Source organism: Podarcis vaucheri (genome assembly GCF_965113315.1).
Source record: "Podarcis vaucheri genome assembly, chromosome: 1".
Lineage (NCBI taxonomy): Eukaryota > Metazoa > Chordata > Lepidosauria > Squamata > Lacertidae > Podarcis > Podarcis vaucheri.
Genome location: NC_138759.1, coordinates 132337364 through 132358601, shown reverse-complemented (window position 1 = coordinate 132358601; position 21238 = coordinate 132337364). Strand labels below are relative to the sequence as shown.

At 43.7% G+C, this 21238-nt stretch overlaps 1 protein-coding gene across 2 annotated transcripts; it reads left to right on the top strand.

Moving 5' to 3' along the window:
• Positions 1-579: 579 nt before the first annotated feature.
• On the top strand, positions 580-20577 carry NDUFS1 (NADH:ubiquinone oxidoreductase core subunit S1). 2 transcript variants are annotated; one of them, XM_082237945.1, is made up of 19 exons: positions 580-814; positions 3686-3767; positions 4972-5063; positions 6420-6527; positions 7913-7989; positions 8633-8714; positions 8807-8937; positions 9815-10000; positions 10990-11124; positions 11604-11718; positions 12247-12392; positions 13495-13623; positions 14398-14527; positions 14943-15103; positions 15644-15798; positions 18549-18724; positions 19719-19853; positions 19983-20055; positions 20249-20577. In XM_082237945.1, the coding sequence occupies exons 2-19, from the start codon at positions 3704-3706 to the stop codon at positions 20338-20340; spliced, it is 2187 nt and encodes a 728-aa protein (XP_082094071.1). In that variant the 5' UTR covers positions 580-814; positions 3686-3703; the 3' UTR covers positions 20341-20577. The 2 variants fall into 2 exon arrangements, with proteins under 2 accessions (XP_082094071.1, XP_082094070.1); XM_082237944.1 differs by lacking the exon at positions 580-814 and having other exon boundaries at positions 9815-10004; positions 10994-11124.
• Positions 20578-21238: the final 661 nt, after the last annotated feature.

Below are 21238 nucleotides of genomic sequence, written 5' to 3'. Positions count from 1 at the left end.
CGCCACGGGGTTTGATTTCCGCCGACGTGTCCTTCCGCCGCTCAAGGGACACGCCCCAGCCCCGCCGGTTTTGAAAGTTGCAGATTTATGACAGGAGGAGGCGGGATCAGCTCTCGCGTCAATCAAGGAAGGGGCGGTGCTTCTCCCCGTTTGTTCCTAACGGATCGGCCCCGCCCCTCCGCAGGTTTTAAAAGCCGGAAGCTACGCTGGGAAGAGGCGGATCATCGCTCACGTCAATCAAGGAAGGGGCGGTGCTTCTCCCCGTTTGTTTCTAACGGATCGGCCCCGCCCCTCCGCAGGTTTTAAAAGCCCGGAAGCTACGCTGGGAAGAGGCGGGTCATCGCTCACGTCAATCAAGGAAGGGGCGGTGCTTCTCCCCGTTTGTTTCTAACGGATCGGCCCCGCCCCTCCGCAGGTTTTAAAAGCCGGAAGCTACGCTAGGAGGAGGCGGGTCATAGCTCACGTCAATCAAGGAGGGAAATCGACGGTTGGTTCGCCTCGCTTGTTTTCAATCGACGGCGGAACTTGCGTGCGGGCCGCGGGACGTCGGCGGCGTCCTCTCCGAATGTTGCCGAGCGCGTCGCGGAAATCGCCGAGGGCCCTCCGCCATCTTGAGTGCTGAGGAGGCCGCTTCTGAGGAGGCAGCGGAGGGGGAGGCGTCCTGGGTCGTTAAGGCCGGACCGGGTTTCCGCCCGCCCCCCACGCCGGGCCGAGGAGGAGGAGGAGGTAACGGGAGGAAGGTCGCGGCGCGGCGGGCAAAAGGGCCTCCGCGGTGCTTTCCGTCGCGTTTCCCGGACCGAAGGGAGGCGCGTAGGTAGGCCGCTGTCCGCTTCGCCTTCGCGGCGCCCTTGAGCGGGTCGTCGGGCTGCCTGCGCCCCCGCGGCCGAGACTCCCCTTGCCGGCTTCCCCCCTCGTCGCGTCGCCTCGTGTGGTAATAAAAGACGGCCCCTCTCTTCCCCACGCCGGGTTCCCCACTGCACTGGAGCCGAGCCGGGCCTCGGGAAGCAGCAGGCAGGTGTCCCGTCGGCCTCAGGGGCGCCCAAAGGTCACCTTTCGTGAGCTGGCAGAGGGTGCGGAGAGGGAGGGGGCCGTAAGCAGGAGCCGGGCATCGCGATGCAGCGGCAGAAACAAGCCATTGCCCAGGTGGCGCAGCGGGGGAGGGCGCCTGGCTGCTTCACCAGGCAGGTGGCTGGTTCGAGCAGTGGGTTGGGCTAGATGACTCCTGGGGAACCCTTTCAACTCTGTTGTTGTTTAGTCGTTTAGTTGTGTCCGACTCTTCGTGACCCCCTGGACCAGAGCATGCCAGGCACTTCTGTCTTCCACTGCCTCCCGCAGTTTGGTCAGACTCATTCTGGTAGCTTCGAGAACACTGTCCCACCATCTCGTCCTCTGTCGTCCCCTTCTCCTTGTGTCCTCAATCTTTCCCAACATCAGGGTCTTTTCCAGGGAGTCTTCTCTTCTCATGAGGTGGCCAAAGTCTTGGAGCCTCAGCTTCACGATCTGTCCTTCCAGTGAGCACTCAGGGCTGATTTCCTTCAGAATGGATGCGTTTGATCTTCTTGCAGTCCATGGGACTCTCAAGAGTCTCCTCCACCACCATAATTCAAAAGCATAAAATCTTTGGTGATCAGCCTTCTTTATGGTCCAGCTCTCACTTCCATACATCACTACTGGGAAAACCATTGCTTTAACTATACAGACCTTTGTTGGCAAGGTGATGTCTTTGCCTTTTAAGATGCTGTCTAGGTTTGTCATTGCTTTTCTCCCAAGAAACAGACGTCTTTTAATTTCGTGGCTGCTGTCACCATCTGCAGTGATCATGGAGCCCAAGAAAATAAAATCTCTCACTGCCTCCATTTCTTCCCCTTCTGTTTGCCAGAAGGTGATGGGACCAGTGGCCATGATCTTAGTTTTTTTGATGTTGAGCTTCAGACTATATTTTGCGCTCTTCTTTCCCCCTCATTAAAAGGTTCTTTAATTCCTCCTCACTTTCTGCCATCAAGGTTGTGTCATCTGCATATCTGAGGTTGTTGATATTTCTTCTGGCAATCTTCCCATCCCACCCATTCAACTTTCCAATCGATTGGCATGCATAACATGGAAAAAAGGACAAGAAAGGGAAAGGGCCAGATAACACCAAGCCGTGGCTAATATGGCACAGTGGAGAGAATTGGGGTTCAATAAGGCATTTACAGATTGGAGAACTGGGCCTGAACTAAAAAAAGGTTCTGCCCTTAAGAAGTAATAACCAGATGCAGCAGTATAAGAATTTTGGGGGGCGGGGCGGGGCGGGCAGCTGACTTGCCAGTAGTACATTTGAAAAGTCTCTTGTGGGGGTCTTGGTGGACTGCAAAATTAACTTGAGTCAACAGTGTGATGTAGCAGCAAAAATAAAGGGATGCTGTTGTAGGCTGCATCTGCATAAGCAGAGTGTTCTGATCAAGGGAAGTCAAAGCATTACTCTTTTCTCCCTTGGTCAGACCACATCGGGAGTACTGTGTCTAGTTCTGGGCACCACAGTTTAAGAAGAATTTAGTCACGCTGGAATGTGTGCAGAGGAGGGCTTCTCAAGGTTATGAAGGTCTGGAAACCTAGCCTTATGAGGGAACCATTGAAGGAGTTGGGTCTGTTTAGGCTGGGAAAGAGGTGACAGAGGAGATACAATAGCCATCTTATCTGAAGGGCTGTCACATGAAGGAAGCAATAAGCTTGTTTTCTGCTTCCGCAGAGGGTAGGACCCAAACCAGTGGCTTCAGGCTTTAGCTGAGATTTCTGCATTCTGCATTGCAAGAGTAGATGACCCTTGGGATCCCTTCCAACTCTAAATTTCTATGAAAAGAGGCCCACCAAACCCACGTGTTTACAAGAACAGCAGCAGGTTCACAATGTGATCCTAGCCCTGCTTGCTTGCTTATGTTGCAATTTTATATGCTTTCCCAGCCCGTTTCCCCTTATGAAGACAGTATAAGAGCATTGCAGGGCATCACTTGACAGCAGTACTACGTGTATAGACAGCACAGCTACAAGCTACCTCCCTTTTTATGTTACAGATTTAGTGGCAATGCTTATGGAACTATTTGAGACTCAAAATCTACCTCCTTAGGATTTTTGCCATTTACTCTGGAGTAATTGTCACCATATTCTGCCCCGGGGGAGTGTCCACAGTAATTCTAGCATCTTTCTTATGATCCTTCTCTGTGTTAGTGTGCAGATTTAGGGATTGAGTGCAAAGGAGCTCCTGCACTTTTAAGAGCTGTGAAGAAGTCTCTTCAATAGGTGCGGCGACAACCTACACACAATGTATACTGTGTGAAACGTTTATGTGCTTTCCTTTCACATTTTGTACTTAAGGTTTTTTAAATTTTGTAAAAGCTGTAAGCCGGGGTGGGGAACCTTAGGCCCAGAGGCTGAAGGCCGGGAAACCTTCAGGTACAGAGCATGTTCCCTGCTTCAGACCTTCCTTACAATGCATGGAGGGCAGTAGGAATGTGACAGTAATGTGGGAGTGAACACCTGAATGGGACTTATGTAATTCTTGCATGTGTGACCATATCTGCAAGTGTTCATATGCTTGGGTGTCAGAAATGTTGGGTTATAAATTTAAACTATTTTTCATTCATTTTAAATTTAACAAGCTCTTGTTTGAACCTTGTTTTAAACTTTAATTTTAATGTCTTATCGCCAGCACCTTATTTCCAGCACCATGTTGCGACTCCCTGCTGTCCACAAGGCCTTAGCTGGTGCCACTCAGATTACTAAAGGATGTGGTAAGTTGCCTTTATATCCAGTCCATTTATATAGTAACTCTTTCCAGTTTTTGTTGTAATTTTCATTATAGACTCGGTAATTCACAGATAATTCAGATGTCTGAAGTTTAATTATGGACTTAGAATGAAGACAAATTCCATTTTGGGGAAGGAGAATCCATTCTGTTTAATTTGTAAGGCTTTTTTGAAGTCTTAACGAAGTTCATACAAACTTGCTGGCTTTTTACTGAATTCTAAAAAAAATTGTCTGCACTGTACTGTATTTTTTTTAAAGATTTCTATCAAAGTCATTTAGAGAAGTAAAGGCTATAATGAATTGTCATAAAAATAACACACCAACAGGAATCCTTTTTTAAAAAATACCTGAAATTTAAAAAAGTATGTCATGTTTTTAGACACACCTCCTTTTAGAGAAAATACTTCATTTTAATGCTTGGAAGCAGCTTCTTGCTGTATATGAATGTAATGCATCCCCCACGTCCCCCTGGCAAGGAAGGAATCAAGTTTGTTTTGGATTGACTGCAATTTAGCATATCAGTCAGACCCTAAACTGTGACTAATCTTAACAATGGTTGGTTCAAATAAGCAGGCTTTAAAAAGTATGAATTGATGTTGGCATATTACAACTAACCATTAAGATTAATCCAATTTGTCCAGGTTGAGATTATATGGCAAGCTCCAGTTAATCCTAAAAGGAAATAAAAACTGAACTCTCATCACAGTGGGGGAGCGCAGAAACCTAGGACCTGCTGTGGCTCATTCTTGTAATGGTAAATTATGGTCTGAACAATCCGTGGTATAAAACACACTGTGCAGATAATGCCATCCTAGGGAATTAAATGTTTTTTCCTCTATTTTTGTAAGGTCAGTTTGATAGGTTAAAATTAATAAAATATTATATTCCAGCCCCTAAGTGACTGACAACTTAAATTCATATTATGCTTTGGGGGTTTTGGCAGGACAGGCTCCTCTCAACTCTCACATGATCAGCATGTGTGCTGAAAGGGGGCGGGGCAGGAGGGGAGGGATGGGATTTGCGTGTGCAACAACAGAACTCCTTGTGTAAGCGGGGATTCCCCTGTATGAGCTTGTGTGCCCTGTTTATCCTTTCAGCAAGTTACTAGTGAATGAATCCAAAATACTTAATCTGACTTCTGAGCAATAAATGATCACATTTTCCATATTTTATTCTTTTGTCTTTCAGTGCGTGCAACGGCAACAGCAGCCAGCAACCTGATAGAGGTTTTCGTTGATGGGAATTCTGTATTAGTACCTCCAGGAACCACAGTACTTCAGGTAGAATAAATTTGTATACACTGTCTCTTTCTATTCACATTCTGTTCACATCCCCTCCAGTACCTGCTGTAATATCTCTTTAAAGCACATTGGACCTTGCTTCTCATGGCTCCATTCCTTTATAGCATTGCAAACCAACTGCAAAGAAAAATAAGTACAGTGGTACCCCGCAAGACGAATGCCTCGCTCAACGAAAAACGCGCAAGACGAAAGGGTTTTCTGATTTTTTAGCTGCTTCGCAAGACAAATTTTCCTATGGGCCTTTCTCGCAAAACGATTTTTTTTTTTGAGTTTTCCCCCACAGGCTCCCTCTAAACTTCAGCGGAGCGGGGCGGGCTGGGAGGGAATCCCTTGGCCCCCCGCCGGACTTCCCGAAGCTCTTTTGAAGTCCGGCGGGGGTCCAAGGGATTCCCTCACCGCCGCCTGCCTTTAGAAGCGCTCGGGGAAAGCAGCGCGCTTCGCTGCTTTGCCCAGAGTGCTTTTAAATGCGGGCGGCTGGGAGGGAATCCCTTGGACCCCCGCCGGACTTCCCGCAGCTCTTTTGAAGTCCGGTGGGGGGAGAAGGGCTTTTCTTCCCACCGCCAGCCTTCAGAACAGCCTTCTGAAGGCTGGTGGTGGGAAGAAAAGCCCTTCTCCCCCCGCCTGCCTACAGAAGAGGTTCGAGGAAAGAGGTGAAGGAGCGCTGCCCCTTCACCTCTGTCCCCGGAGCTTGCCGTTCTCCCCTGGCCTGCCTTCAGAAGAGGTCCGGGGACAGACTGTCCCCGGACCTGGTCTGAAGGCAGTCTCCATAGGAACGCATTAATTGATTTTCAATGCATTCCTATGGGAAACCATGCTTCGCAAGACAAAAAACTCGCAAGAAGAAAAAACTCGTGGAACGAATTAATTTCGTCTTGCGAGGCACCACTGTACAGTGGTACCTCAGTTTTCGAACGTCTCTGTTAATGAACATTTCGGTTTTCAAATGCCTCGGAAGTCGAACATGCCACGTGGCTTCCGTATTGAGTTTTCAGTTTTCAAACGTTTCAGAACTTGAATGGATTACGTTCAAAAACAGAGGTACCACTGTACTTGGATAAAAATAATAGCTTTTCTTTATAAATGAGAGACTGACAGTGCTTTCCTAACATATCTACTTGGAAGTAAGACCTGTTGTGTTTTAATTGTAACCTGCCTTGGGACCTTAAGGTTAAGGGAAGGGTAATAATAATGATAATTAATGATGAGTTCAATGGGACTTTCTCCTAGGTAAATGCTTATAGACTTGCAGCCTGAGTCATATTTGTATGGAACATGCTAAAAAGTTCCTAACATGTACATTGGCACTTTTTCTCTTTTGTTTTGTCTTTTCTGTAGGCCTGTGAAAAGGTTGGAATGCAGATCCCTCGATTTTGCTATCATGACAGATTGTCAGTGGCTGGAAATTGTAGGATGTGTCTCGTGGAGATAGAGAAAGCTCCCAAGGTTGCTAATACTTTTATCTTTCATAAATTGTTGTGTTCTAGAAGTGTAATGAGCCAACAGGACAGTTAAAGACAAGTGTAAAGCGCTTAGCAGAACAGCTAATGACAACCTTGCTGGCATCTAAATTACAAGTTGCAATATGCCCACTGCTAGCAGTTGCTTTTTGACATTATTGTGAATGTTGTGTTCACCTACATAAAGCTGTTGGCATAGTGTGTTTGTGCACGTGCACCACACCCCATAGTCAGATTTGACTGGACCTAACCATCCAGGGGTCCTTTACCATTTTACACACATTTATTTTCATATTTGTAGACATCCTATCAAACACATTGATGATAACGGAGCATCAGCTTTTGGTTTCCATTGAGAAAACAGGGGTGTTAAGCTGTTGGCAGTTAGGGCATTCAGTAACATATTGCGCTGGCATGCGCACATGTGCTTTTACCCACTGCAGGGTGGCAACATGCTGAATCCAACCCAACCAAACAATGTAATTCCTATACTGTGACTTATGCCATTTTCCCAGAGCTTGAGAACCCTATAGGATTGAAGCTCTACCTACCTTGTGTGTCATGTCTGGTGCCTGAGAATTTAATCTCTCAGCACTCAGTGATGAAAAAATACAGGCAAGCAGCTGGACTAGAACATTTAAGGTTAATATGTTCTTTACTTTCTCTTGAAAGCCTTTCCTTGTTCCGGCAGTCCATGTGATCGGCAAAAACATCTAAATATTTCTATGGTATACGTTCATAAATGCTTGCAGTGTTCACATGTCCAGCCCTTGGAGGAAGGGATAGCTGTTTTCCTGCAAACGTCAGTCAGATGTTTCTGGGGAAGACCAGAAGGAGAGCATGAAAGATAGCTCAGTCAGTAGAGCACCAGACTCTTAATGTCAGTGTTGTGGGTTTGAGCCCCACGGTGGGCAAAAGATTCTTGCATTGCAGGGGACTGCACTAAATGGCCCTCGTGGTTCCTTCCAGCTCTCTTCCAATTCTATGATTCCATGATAAGGCAATTGTCATCTCATGCTGTTCCCCTCCACCTTCCCCCATAACTGTTATTCAGTAGTAAATTGCATCTTAAAATGGAGGGTCCATGGAATCATAATGGCTGTTAGCTTCTGATAAATCCTACTGTCCATGAATTGGATCAGATTTTAAAGCCCTCTAAGCTGCTGGCCGTGACTACATTAATTTATGTATTACGTGAATGTTACTTCCCTTTTTTGTTTTGATCTTAAGTCTTGGTGTTGATTTTTATCAATAAGTTTATTATGAAACTAAGGCAAACAGTTGAGGCATTTAAATGATAATACCCTGCCACTATGTGAGCATCCATGTATACAAATTTGTTATTGATGTAGCTTTCTTACGCCTTTGTAGCCAGTAGCTGCTTGTGCCATGCCAGTAATGAAGGGTTGGAACATTCTGACAAATTCTGAGAAGTCTAGGAAAGCAAGGTAAGCTCCATCCAGTGGTGTGCAAATTACAATGTATGCTGCTCAGAACTGAGATTAGTGTGACTTATTGCCAAGTAAGTGTGCAGCAGGGTGCATCTTTAGTCTTCAACATTACAACGGTAAGCTGGGCATGTGTTTTTTTTTTTAAGACTCGTTTTTAACAGAAATGTTAATGCTTGAACACACTTTCAAAGGAGGACATAATTACAGTGGTGCCTCGCAAGACGAAAAGAATCCGTTCTGTGATTCTCTTCGTCTAGTGGTTTTTTCGTCTTGCGAAGCCAGCCCATTGACAGATTAGCGGATTAGCGCTATTAGCGGCTTATCGGCTTATCGGATCAGCTGATAAGCGGCTTAGCGGCTTAGAAAAAGGAAAAAAAAACCGCAGGAACTCGCAAGACATTGTCGTCTTGCGAAGCAAGCCCATAGGAGATTTGTTTTGCGAAGCACCTCCAAAACGGAAAACTCTTTCGTCTAGCGAGTTTTCCGTCTTGCGAGGCATTCGTCTTGCGGGGCACCACTGTATTAATAGCATGCTGTATTAAAATAAATGAATTCATGTATTACTAGTCTATAAAGTGTTTTTAGCATACATTAAATGCTAAATATATATGGTGGTTTCTCTTTTACTGACCTCCAACAGAGAAGGCGTAATGGAGTTCTTGTTGGCAAACCACCCACTGGACTGCCCCATCTGTGATCAGGGAGGCGAATGTGACCTTCAGGTATAGTGTCTTGGATTTTTAAAATGGCCTTCGGGGTAAAACCTTGCTTCTCAGTCACATATGTTCATTTATTTGGGTTTATTTGTCTTTAGGACCAGTCAATGATGTTTGGCAGTGATAGGAGCAGATTCCTAGAAGGCAAACGTGCAGTGGAAGACAAGAACCTCGGCCCACTAGTGAAAACGATCATGACCCGGTGCATACAATGTACTCGATGCATTAGGTAACTGCTACCCTGTTTTGTACACCAACAGTGTGTATGCATAGTTATCTTGTTATTGGGGACATTCATCAGCCCGTTGCTTGTGTTCAGTTGCTTATGAAAGATCATTCTTTAGTTCTGTTCCACTGCTGAATTCTCTCTGGAAGCACCGAAGGAGTCCACACATTTTTCACATGAGCAGCTGACTATTTCATAATGTAAAATCAGGTGGGCACAAACAAGGATCTGGAATAAAAATGCACTCATGTGAAAATCTGTCATTTTAGCTTTGTGTCGGGTCACTTGTTAGAAATAGGATACCTGGCTGCTGTAACAAAGTACGCTATGGAGTGCTCCCTGTTTGGATTCCAGGCACTTCATTCCCTCTTCTCTACCCCACTCCCACAGTGTTCTGTTTTATCTCTCAGTAGTCAGTTACCCACTTAGCATGCTCAGTCTTCATTGGGTTGTTGTAGAGGAACAGGAGTTTTGCAACAAAATGCCTGAACTGTTTCTGGAAGCACCACAAGCCTAAGATAAATTTATGTAGAGAGATTTTAATGTGGTACAGTGACTTACACTTAACGGAAACTTAGTAGACTTCATAGTTCCTTTTAAGTTTTACTCTTCCTGAACCTGTGAGTTGAGGCAGGTCAGATAGCTAGGTGTGGGTGGTTCTTGCATTATAATAAACACTTTACAGGGGCTAGAGCTGCAGAAAATTACTTGTACATGTGAGGCTAGAAATGCTTTTCATTCATCTGAACAATTGCTAGTTCAGAAGTGCTCAGTTATAAATCCTTCTTTTTGATTGTTTCTTTAAAAGAATTTTTTTTCTTGCAAAGACAAACTGACATTTCATGTATTGCTGTGTTTTGTTTTTGCTTTCATTTGTCAGGTTTGCAAGTGAGATTGCAGGAGTTGATGACCTAGGAACCACAGGAAGAGGAAATGAGATGCAAGTTGGCACTTATATTGAGAAAATGTTCATGTCAGAGTTATCCGGCAATGTGATTGATATCTGCCCAGTAGGTGCCCTTACCTCCAAGCCGTATGCTTTTACATCTCGACCCTGGGAGACAAGGCATGTGTCTTTACTGGCACTTGAAGTGTCACTTTAAATATAATTCTTTTATTGTGCTATATGCTAAGTGTCAAATATTCAGATTAATTGAGACATGGGAACGTAGCTTTCCCCCATGGCTTCTGGACTGTATTTGTAACCTTGAACCTTTTGAAGGTCATAAGAATCCTAATAATACAAAAGCTAATATAAATAAAATTTATCATGGTTCAGGAATGTATCCACAGAGCACATTCATTGGTGGTGTGTTGACCTGGGATAACTTGCCCATAATAAGCATTTCCACCAATTTTGGAAAATTCTGGTCTCTTTCAGAACCATGTAGCTTCTGCTTCATGTCAGATGGTGGCACCAGCAACAGTGCTCCGTTACTCCAGTTCAGCCATTCTTGAAGCAAAATTGCTTGCCACAGGGAACCAGGCAGTGGGTCATGCCTGCCTTCCTTGTGGAACGTCCACCCATCAGATGTCAAAGGGATAAACAAATAAATGACCTTTTGTAGATGTCTGAAGGCAGCCCTGTATCACGACACTTAATGCCTGATGTTCTGTTGTGTTGTTTCTATACATGCTGTTGGAAGCCGCCCAGATTTTCCCCATGGGCTTGCTTCGCAAGACGAAAACGTCTTGCGAGTTTGTTTCGCTTTTTTCTTAAAGCCGCTTGAAGAGGCGCAGTTGCGACGGACCGTGCTTCGCAAGACGAAAAACATCGCAAGACGAAAAGACTCGCGGAACGAATTAATTTCGTCTTGCGAGGCACCACTGTAATGAGATAGTAGTAGTCCTTTACAGGCTGAATTTATATTAAGTGCTGGTAGTTGCTGACTTCTGATTTGCAATATATTATGGGAGGTTGGTCATGCTTGTCGTCCATGATTAGAGTTCTTAGAAACTTGGGAGCATTTGGGAATGTTTAGTGCGAGGTCTGTTTTCCAGATAACAGCATCCAGATAAGTTTTGCAATTGAAGGACTCTGTTCTTTTCGCTTAGGAAGACAGAATCCATTGATGTTCTTGATGCAGTAGGGAGTAACATTGTGGTAAGCACTCGAACTGGAGAAGTGATGAGGATTTTGCCAAGACTACATGAAGATATCAATGAGGAATGGATATCTGATAAAACAAGGTATGCTTTAACATGTATGTAAAACATGATATTCTCAGAAGAGAATTTTAGTACAAAAATATACAGTTACCACACTTTTTTCTTTCCATTTTTGAAGATTTAGGAACAGTTCAAGAATTACTTGCAAACGGATGTTGATCAGTTTCTGTTGCAGCACAATAAATAAATAAATCACTGCTATCTCCTCTGGATATTTTTGGGGCTTAGCTGTGCATATTCTTCAATAGGATTATGCCTAATATGTTTGTATTTTTCTAATTTTAAAATTGTAGATTTTTAAAACTTTCTTTGGCCATTTCCACTTAAGAAGGTCTGGTTATGAACAAAACACTTAAGTATATGTGCCATAGAAAATGACAAAGTAATTCAAACTTTCTGAAAAGGTGGTATGCTGATAGGTCTCTGTTAATGAAGTAGCTGCTGATAGCTGGGTTGTTCCTTCAGCAGTTGCTTCATCATTATCTTGATCTTCACTCCAGATTTGCGTATGATGGTTTGAAACGTCAGCGTCTTATTGAGCCAATGATAAAGAATGAAGAAGGGCTGTTCACTTACGTGTCTTGGGAAGAGGCCTTGAGCCGTGTGGCAGGAGTGGTAAGAAAATATTGTTTCTTACAGTGTACTCTTGACCATAGCTAAGGTGCTTGACCGACTACTTTCACAGTAGTACTGAACCTAATGAAATCATTACTAATGACTACACTGCAATCATTAACTAAAGTTCTTATAATTTGGGGGAGTGAAATTTGAACTTAAGTCATGCTTTCTTCACTTTAGAATTCAGGGGTTAATTGCATTACACATCTTGTAATTTTAAGGTGTAGCTCAGGAACTTGTTTTGTATTGTGGACTCCAAAGAGCCATATTATATCTTGAAGGCCACCTTTACATATCAGGATAGTTTTGCTTTCTCCTCTGCAATCTTGTGAATATTTAAAAGAATAAGCAATGCATCCCACCTGCATTTTATTGGGGGGGGGGTAGAGGAAATTGGCTTACCGTTCTCTATTTTTCGAGTTGTTGAAGATGAAAGCTTTCCCCCCCCTTTTTTTACAAGACATACCAAATTTGCTGCTAGAATTTTAATATAATATCTCATATCTTCTGTTTCCTCATTTGCAGCTTCAGGGGAGCCAAGGTAATGATATCGCTGCAATTGCAGGCGGACTTGTGGATGCAGAAGCCCTTGTATCTCTTAAAGACTTGCTGAATAGAGTAAACTCTGACAACCTGTGTACTGAAGAGGTCTTCCCTACAGCAGGAGCTGGGTAAGTTAATGCTGAGAGCTGTACTACTACTGGACTAAAAGCATCAGGGACAGCCCAAGTCATTTTCTGCTTGAGACTAGGACAAGATAGAGCCCAATATCATGTTCAGAATCTGATTGGACAGGCAGTTGAATCTATATTTGACCTTGATAAGGCTGTGTCTTTTTGAGGGCAGCAGGCTAGCTTAGAGGGTACTGGCTGGGATGTCCTCCTTGCTACCACTGCTCAGCCTTTGCCATCTAAGGTGAGTGCCTCATTCTGCTTAATGGTAGGGCTGGCCCTGAAAAGCATACAGTGGTGCCTCGCAAGACGAAAAGAATCCGTTCTGTGATTCTCTTCGTCTAGCGGTTTTTTCCGTCTTGCGAAGCAAGCCCATTGAAGGATTAGCGCTTTTAGCGGCTTATCTGCTGATCGGATCAGCTGATAAGCGGTTTAGTGGCTTAGAAAAAGGGGGGGAAGGGGAAAAAACCCAGCAGTAACTCGCAAGACATTGTCGTCTTGCGAAGCAAGCCCATAGGAAATTCGTTTTGCGAAGCACCTCCAAGACGGAAAACTCTTTCGTCTAGCGAGTTTTCCGTCTTGCGAGGCATTCGTCTTGCGGGGCACCACTGTATCCTCAGATGATGATGATGATGATGATAATTAATTAATAATAATATAAATAACTTTATTATTTATACCCTACCCATCTGGCTGTGTTTCCCCAGCCACTCAGGGCGACTCCCAACAGAATTAAAAGCACAATAAAACATCAAACATTAAAAACTTCCACAAACAGGGCTGCCTTCAGATGTCGGATCAGCCTGTAAGTTGTCAATTTTGACATATCAGAACTGTATATATTAGGAGGACCACATAAGTTTTAGTAGAGGCAGGTATAAAGTAAGCATAGAGCCGTTTTCACAGAAGAAAGTGAAAATGCTCATATCACCCTATTAGTTTATTTTAATGCACAGTGGAATCCAGGACCAGGATTTGGATTTATTATTTTGAGATCTAGTATTTTTATGAAATAAAAGAATTCTTAACAGAGGTATTTCAGAGTCCTTCCCATTGGAATACCCCAGTCATATTTTCCTTTTTTGTGTGTATTCCGTTACAGAACAGACCTGCGATCTAATTACTTGCTTAATACCAAGATTGCAGGAGTGGAAGAGGCAGATGTCTTGCTCCTGGTTGGCACCAATCCACGCTTTGAGGCACCTCTCTTCAACGCCAGAATCCGAAAGAGGTTTGTAGCTTCATGAAAGTAGCAGATGTTAAATGGCTTGCTCCATGCAAATGAGAAACTGCATCTTGAAAGTGGAATATTGGGTCCTGCTACGTATAAACATAAACTGGGAACTATTTAATTTGGACAATGTCTTGATGGCTGTAGTTATATCACTTACTGTACATTGTGCTAATGCAGCATACACATTGAGGAACTGTGACTATTGTGGTTATTGTACTAAGAAAAAGGAGTACTTTCAGAATAAAAATATGCAAGGGCTCCAAAACTGCATTTCATAAGATCATAGATCTTCAATTCATGTTAAGCAGTTCATACCATCTCCTTGCTAGAGTTGTCTTCATGCTGCCTAGCAAGCTGTCCCTGAAAATCTGGGAAATAGCACAACATTCTCTGATGCAATGTGTCAGGAGAGGAGAAAGTCAATTGAATACATTTAAGGTGTTGCATCTGTTTTATGTCTTAAAAATTAGGGCTCCTACTCAGTGCTTTTTTCTAGAAAGGTAGGTACCGGTACTCACCATGAAGTTGTTACAGCAAGGGCCACACTTTTTAACAACAACAAAAAAGGTGCCAGTACTGCGTACCCTTGAGAACCCCCTGAAAAAAGCACCGCTGATACCTGTCTTGGGGTGCAGCCCATCTGTTAAGTTTCAGCAGCTTCTGTACAAGGAACTGTTTGCAAGAATATATTGTGCAAAAATAAAATGACCATGCACTGATTTCTCTGCACATTATAAAACCTTAATAGCATTTTTCGTGCTCCATTTTCAGCTGGCTACACAATGAACTTAAAGTGGCTCTTGTGGGCAGCCCAGTTGACTTGACTTACACATATGATCACCTGGGAGATTCCCCACAGATACTCCTGGACATTGCTTCAGAAAAACACCCATTCAGCAAGGTACCTTTAAAAAAATGCCGTGCTTTGGAGTGGTAGATTATAATCAAGGTATTAAAGGTAGCAAGGTATTAAATTTTGTAAAATGGTGGTGATATTTAGTACTCATGTATGGGTTCATATTTAGTATGCTTTTGAGAGCAGCCTGGTAGAAGGCACTCCACACCATAGAGGCCACTTATTCCTCCAATGGAAATAAAGGACCCAGGACCACCCCCAAGCTTGGATACCTCTGGGGGAGCATGACCCCCCCCAACTAAAACAGATTCCACCTCCCTCATCCAGATAGGGGAACTGCCTACTAACAGCGCATTTGCCAATGATGCCACATATTTGTTTTTAAAAGCTGTAGTTGGCCTTTTCATTCAGTTTGTTAGCTCTGAGGTTAACATCCTGCTCTCTTGCAACTTCCACACAGGTCCTGAACCAGGCTAAAAAGCCAATGGTCGTGGTTGGCAGTGCAGCACTTCAGCGTGGTGATGGGGCAGCTATTCATTCAGCCATTTCCACCATTGCACAAAATGCAAGTACAAAAAGTGGAGCTGATCCCAGCTGGAAAGTCATGAACATTCTTCATAGGTTTGTTCAACATGTCTTCGTCCCTTTTTTATTGTCTTGTATGGTGAGGTTTAAAGGCTTCCTAGGTCAAAGCTGTTGGCTTCATTCATCTGGCTCAAGTGTAAGATAGAGATTTACTGGGAAACAAGTGTCGCAAAAGGGTTGCTTGTTTGTAGAACCTAGCGTTTTGTCAACTTAATCTATAAAGGGGGTATTGTCCAGTAATGGGATTAGCAGGACATGCTCAGATGCATTCAAAGCCAAATAGAAACTTATTTCAAAATTGAGCATGGAACACTAACTCCAGGTAAAAGCTCATTTTTGTGTGTGTACAGTATACATACATGTCCCAAATTAGCCTCCCCCCACATTTCTCATTGATTGTGTGTTTTCATGCATTGTTACAGTTTAGAAAGTGCTTCAAATAATTGGGCTTTGTCCTGGTAGCTGTGGATCTGAATGAATAACTTAGGATTTATACCCCCTGGATATTTTACCTGATCTGATTTTGAGAGAGGCATTTTAGATAATCGGATGAAATTGTAATCTCTTCCTCGACAGGGTTGCAAGCCAAGTAGCTGCCCTTGACCTAGGCTACAAGCCAGGAGTGGATGTGATCCGGAAAAACCCTCCTAAAGTGTTGTACCTTTTAGGGGCTGATGCAGGCTGTGTTACTCGGCAAGATTTGCCTCAGAATTGCTTTATAATTTATCAGGGTAAGTAGCACCATTTGATCACAAATCAAGGGAGCAATTTAATGTTGCTCTATTTGGATCATTTCCTCATCACAAGCATTTCTGCTTTCCTGGTAAAATTATCTCCCCTCTCTGCCCCCGCCACTACTGTGAGGGTTCTCCTGACCTCTCAGGCCAATTTGGTGGTGGTGGGGAGAGTCCTTTTTCACTAGCAGGACTCCTTGTGCTGGCTGCCGCTCATCCAACTATTTAGTTGAACTCATCCCTAAGAAATGAAGAATTGGAGTAAGCTACCTAAAGCAACGCTACATGTGTTTGAGTCTGAAGTATGTTTCAGGTGAATGGCTTAACTCCCAGTTGTACCTGTGCTTATTACAGATGTTTCTACCTGTTGTTTGAAATGTTTGCCTTTACACATACCTATTGCCTCAGGCTCAATATACCAAGCATCAAATAAGTGCGTAGAAAATAAGCATCATTTCCGCAGCCCTCTGCCTTTCCCAAAAACGTGTTTGAGAGATTTTTGTTTTATGTTAAAGCTGTACATTTTCTGTTCTGTTTCCTGATTTGAAGGCCAGAAATAGCTGTTAAGTAGAAGTATACTTTGGCACAGAAGAAATGGAAAGTGTTGAATGCTGATTTGTGTTTTAAGGGGACTTTATCCCTAATACAGTGGTGCCTCGCAAGACGAAATTAATTCGTTCCGCAAGTTTTTTCTTCTTGCGAGTTTTCGTCTTGCGAAGCACGGTTTCCCATAGGAACGCATTGAAAATCAATTAATGCGTTCCTATGGAAACCGCTTGCCAGGCTGGCGGTGCGGAGAAGGGCTTTTCTCCCCACCGCAAGCCTTCAGGACAGGTACGGGAACAGAGGGGAAGGCGCGCAGCGCTTTCCCTCTGTTCCCGGGGCTTGCGTGGGAGGAGGGTTTTTCCTCCCCACCGCCAACATTTAGAACAGCATTCTGAATGTTGGCGGTGGGAAGGAAAACCCTCCTCCCACCCCAAGTCTTCAGGAAAGCCATCCGATGCCCGGCGGCGGGAGGAGGCGTTCCCCCCCCACCTGGCATCGGAGCTTCGTTCCGATGCCCGGCGGCAGGAGGAGACGTCCCCCCCCCCCGCCTGGCATCGGAGCTTCGTTCCGATGCCCGGCGGCAGGAGGATACGTCCCCCCCCCCATCGGAGCTTCGTTCTGATGCCCGGCGGCGGGAGGAGACGTTCCCCCCCGCCCGGCATCGGAGCTTCGTTCCGATGCCCGGCGGCGGGAGGAGGCGTTCCCCCCCCCGCCCGGCATCGGAGCTTCGTTCCGATGCCCGGCGGCGGGAGGAGGCGTCCCCCCCCCCGCCCGGCATCGGAGCTTTGTTCCGATGCCCGGCGGCGGGAGGAGGCGTCCCCCCCCGCCCGGCATCGGAGCTTTGTTCCGATGCCCGGCGGCGGGAGGAGGCGTTCCCCCCCCGCCCGGCATCGGAACTTCGTTCCGATGCCCGGCGGCGGGAGGAGGTCCGAGGACAGTGGGGAAGACGCGCTGCGCTTCCCCGCTGTCCCGGAGATTTCCCTATGGGTTGTCGTCTTGCGAAGCAAGCCCATAGGGAAATTTGTTTTGCAAAGCGCCTCCAAAACGGAAAACCCTTTCGTCTAGCGGGTTTTCCGTCTTGCGAGGCGTTCGTCTTGCGGGGTACCACTGTAAACTAAACCTAATGTCAGTGTTTGCGCTGTGCCCTCTATGATGACTAGAGTGGGTGGCTTGTGTTTGAGAGCCAGATTACTTCTTAAATTGGGAGAACTAAGTTATTTTAAGCAACATAGAAATTTGGTGTAACCAGGAAAGAATCCTTACATGAATCCTATCAGCTAGCACAGTTAATTTGTCTAAACTGGTAGAATTCTTTATAGTTGCTTAAAATGTAAGTTACCTTGAACAAATTAGTGAAGAGCTATTTAACCTGGAAGAAATGGTCTGATAATCCCAGCAGGTAAAATGATAAGCCTTTGATAATGGGGGAATTCTTGAGGGAATATGTATAGGCTTTTACAATGTCCTGGCTAAGACATATAAACCATGAACCAAAGCTGAATCAAAAGTGTGCAGTTTGTAACCCAAAGATAGAAAGAGCTAAAAGAATACAAGATTAATAAGAGTACAAAAAAAAGAGTACTTAGCAGTGCATGGTGTAAAGTTAGGATACATGATGATATTGAAAGTATATCTGTTGGCACTCGGGAAGTTTCTGGTACCACAACTGAGAAAATTAAAACTGAGAACTTCATTTTGAAAACAGGCACAGTATGGCTTTAATATATAAATACATACAAAGCATTAAGAAGAGTTTGAAGAAGAGTTTGGATTTGATATCCCGCCTTTCACTCCCTTTAAGGAGTCTCAAAGCGGCTAACATTCTCCTTTCCCTTCCTCCCCCACAACAAACACTCTGTATTAAAAGGCATTCTGTCTCTGTAAGGTGATGTCAGCAAGCATATCGCTTGAAAATAGTAGCAGTTTGTATAACAATTTCTTCAAAGCTGTAGCTAGAGATAAAAACAGGATATCCAAACACAATACCAAAAAAGCAAACTTCAGCCAGTCAAAAGTAGAACTGAAGGAGACTAATCAAGCCAAGACAGCAGAAAAGAGAAATTAGCGACGTTCTTGGAGTGCAATTTTCACCTAACTATCGAAACGTAATCTAGACTTTTATACAGAAATTTAAACATACAGTACAGTCACACTGTGAAGTTTCCCATTGCTACTGACACTTTTACTGGATTCCGTTTCAGGGCACCATGGTGACGCAGGCGCTCCTATGGCGGATGTTATTCTTCCAGGAGCAGCTTATACAGAAAAGGCTGCAACATACGTGAACACTGAAGGTAGAGCTCAGCAAACCAGAGTAGCCGTAACACCACCTGGCATGGCAAGAGAAGACTGGAGAATAATTAGAGCCATCTCTGAGGTACTGCAAGTGTAGCAGAAATGGACCTTTCCAGTAACAGTCTTTTTTATTACTATACTACTGTTTTGATTCTCATGTCATGTCACTACACATTTTAAAACAAGCTGTGGTTGAATATGAAGAAACAGTATGCTGGTATATGTTGCTAAGAGGTTCTCAATTGATTCCTCTCCTGCTCCTGGTACTGCTGGGAAACAAGTTAGTCTGACTTGTTGTGATGCCAGAACCCAGGTTTGTGTTTTTTCTCTCTCCCCAAGCATCCAGAGACCAGTAACCAAGTTTGCTCTTAGCTTAATGCTTCTGGCTGGTTTGAGGAACACAATCATGCCTTTGTTCAGACATCATGACAAACCAAACTCTGGCATGGACATCCTATATTGATTTGCAAGCTCCACTGGACTGCAGTCTTCCGAAATGGATTGCTATGAAGTGCAAATATTAGAAATAGACCATTTATGTGAAATATCTTTTCTTGAATTAGGACTTTGGTTGAATCTGGCAAGTCCTGCTAAAAGTGTGTATGGACTGACTTTATTGGCATGCTTGACTATCTGGAGAAGGATGGTAACATATTGTTGATTTTGCTCAGTGGTTTGAATCAGTTAAGACACACCGTTTGGAACGGCACAAATTCTAAGAAACCTGGGTGGGATGCTAGGCATAAACAAATTTGCCAACCATTTCGCTTTCTCTTGTACTTGAGCCAATCAGAAATCCTACTTTATAAATGGTTGCCCTTTTTACCCTAATAATTACGGATTGTATCTTTTCTTAGCCCTACACAAGGTAGACTCATTGAACTTAATGGATGTGACTAACTGAGGTCCATTGATTTCAAGGGGGCATCCTACACTGAATAACTAAGTTGGATACAATCCTGTACCTTTCAAGATGTACCCTTTTAAGCATGTTCATTGCAAAGGTAGTGTGTTTTCCAAGAAGGAACAAATCTGAACCCAGTCTTGAGGTTCTTCCTCCCGCTTTTCTTTTTCAGATAGCTGGCATGACCCTCCCATATGACACACTTGATCAAGTGAGGAGCAGATTAGAAGAAGTATCTCCTAACTTGGTCAGATATGATGATGTGGAGGAAGCAAACTACTTTAGCCAAGCAAATGAGCTGTCAAAGGTATGGGGTTCCACATTTATGCAGCGATAGCAAAATAAGTGTGTCTTGTGTCCTGCTGAAAAAGGTACCACAGGGCAAGTGAGAACAATTACTTTCATAAAGATGACTGCTTATTCTTTTTCAATGCAGGCAGTTAATCAGAAACTTCTTGGTGATCCTCTTGTTCCACCCCAGCTCACAGTTAAAGACTTCTATATGACAGGTAACAGCAGTACATGATCTCAATAGTGTGTTTTACTTAATACATGGATACATAATATTTCCCGTTTCTTCAGTTGAGAGGCATACCAATTTTGTTTCTGTGTAAAATACTTTAATTGCAGATACCATGTTCAGTGAACAACACTTGTAAGTCTTAAAACTTCTAGAGGTAATAGACATGTTTTTCTTTGCAGATCCCATTAGTAGAGCATCACAGACAATGGCTAAATGTGTTAAAGCTGTTACCGAAGGGGCCAAGGCTATTGAAGAACCCTCCATCTGCTAAGGAAATCCTTGAGTTACCAGTGTCGGATCAGGCATTCTTATGACTTTTTCCCAAAAATAATAATTTTGTGGTGGTCTATTTAGGTTTCCACTTTATGAATGCGGGTGAAAGTTTATTTAAAGCCAGCTGTCCAGTGTTCATTTGCTAATTATGTTCAGCACAGCTTAAATGTATTTAGACATACATACTGATTGTGTACAAACATGATGTAAAATTAAAGCAGTTTTACATATGTAATACTGTTTCTCTGCACTGTGTTTCTCCAGTAAGTTAAATATAAAATTCGCTCAAAGTACAGATGGCAAACTTTGGACAGAGGTGAAATCTTAACACTTGCAATGTGAAACAATGTAGCAAGCATCTTGTTCCTTTTTTTTTTGCAGAAACATTTAGTTAATATGACATTGGTGGTTTTGTACAACTAACTCACCAACAGGTTAAAGATTCATTTAGAAGTACTCCCTCCTCCTTTCCAGTCCTATTTCATTTCAAATGAAATTTAGACTTTACAGTTTGGGTACGTCTTAAAACTTTGAAAATAAGGAAAAGAGATATAGGAGTTTTGTTTTACAATGGCTCAGAGCTGTATTATTTTAAAAGTACAGCAGAACAAGAGATGGCAGCACAATCTTAATTCTGTCCTAATATCCTTCAACTAACATGGTAGCCTTTACCTAGTAGTTCGGACTTGTTCCATCTAAGCAAAAATAAGACTTACACATTAAATAGCTTACTCCTAAGACACAATGGGAATGTGGCAGCTCTAATATTATCTACTGTGGGTACTGCAGAAACTTATTTAAAATGCAAAAAGCCACTTATTTTAAATGGTCAGTTTTAGCCAACTTCAGCTTGCACAGGCTCATAGACTTATCTATGTAATGCTGCTCTCTGGTTT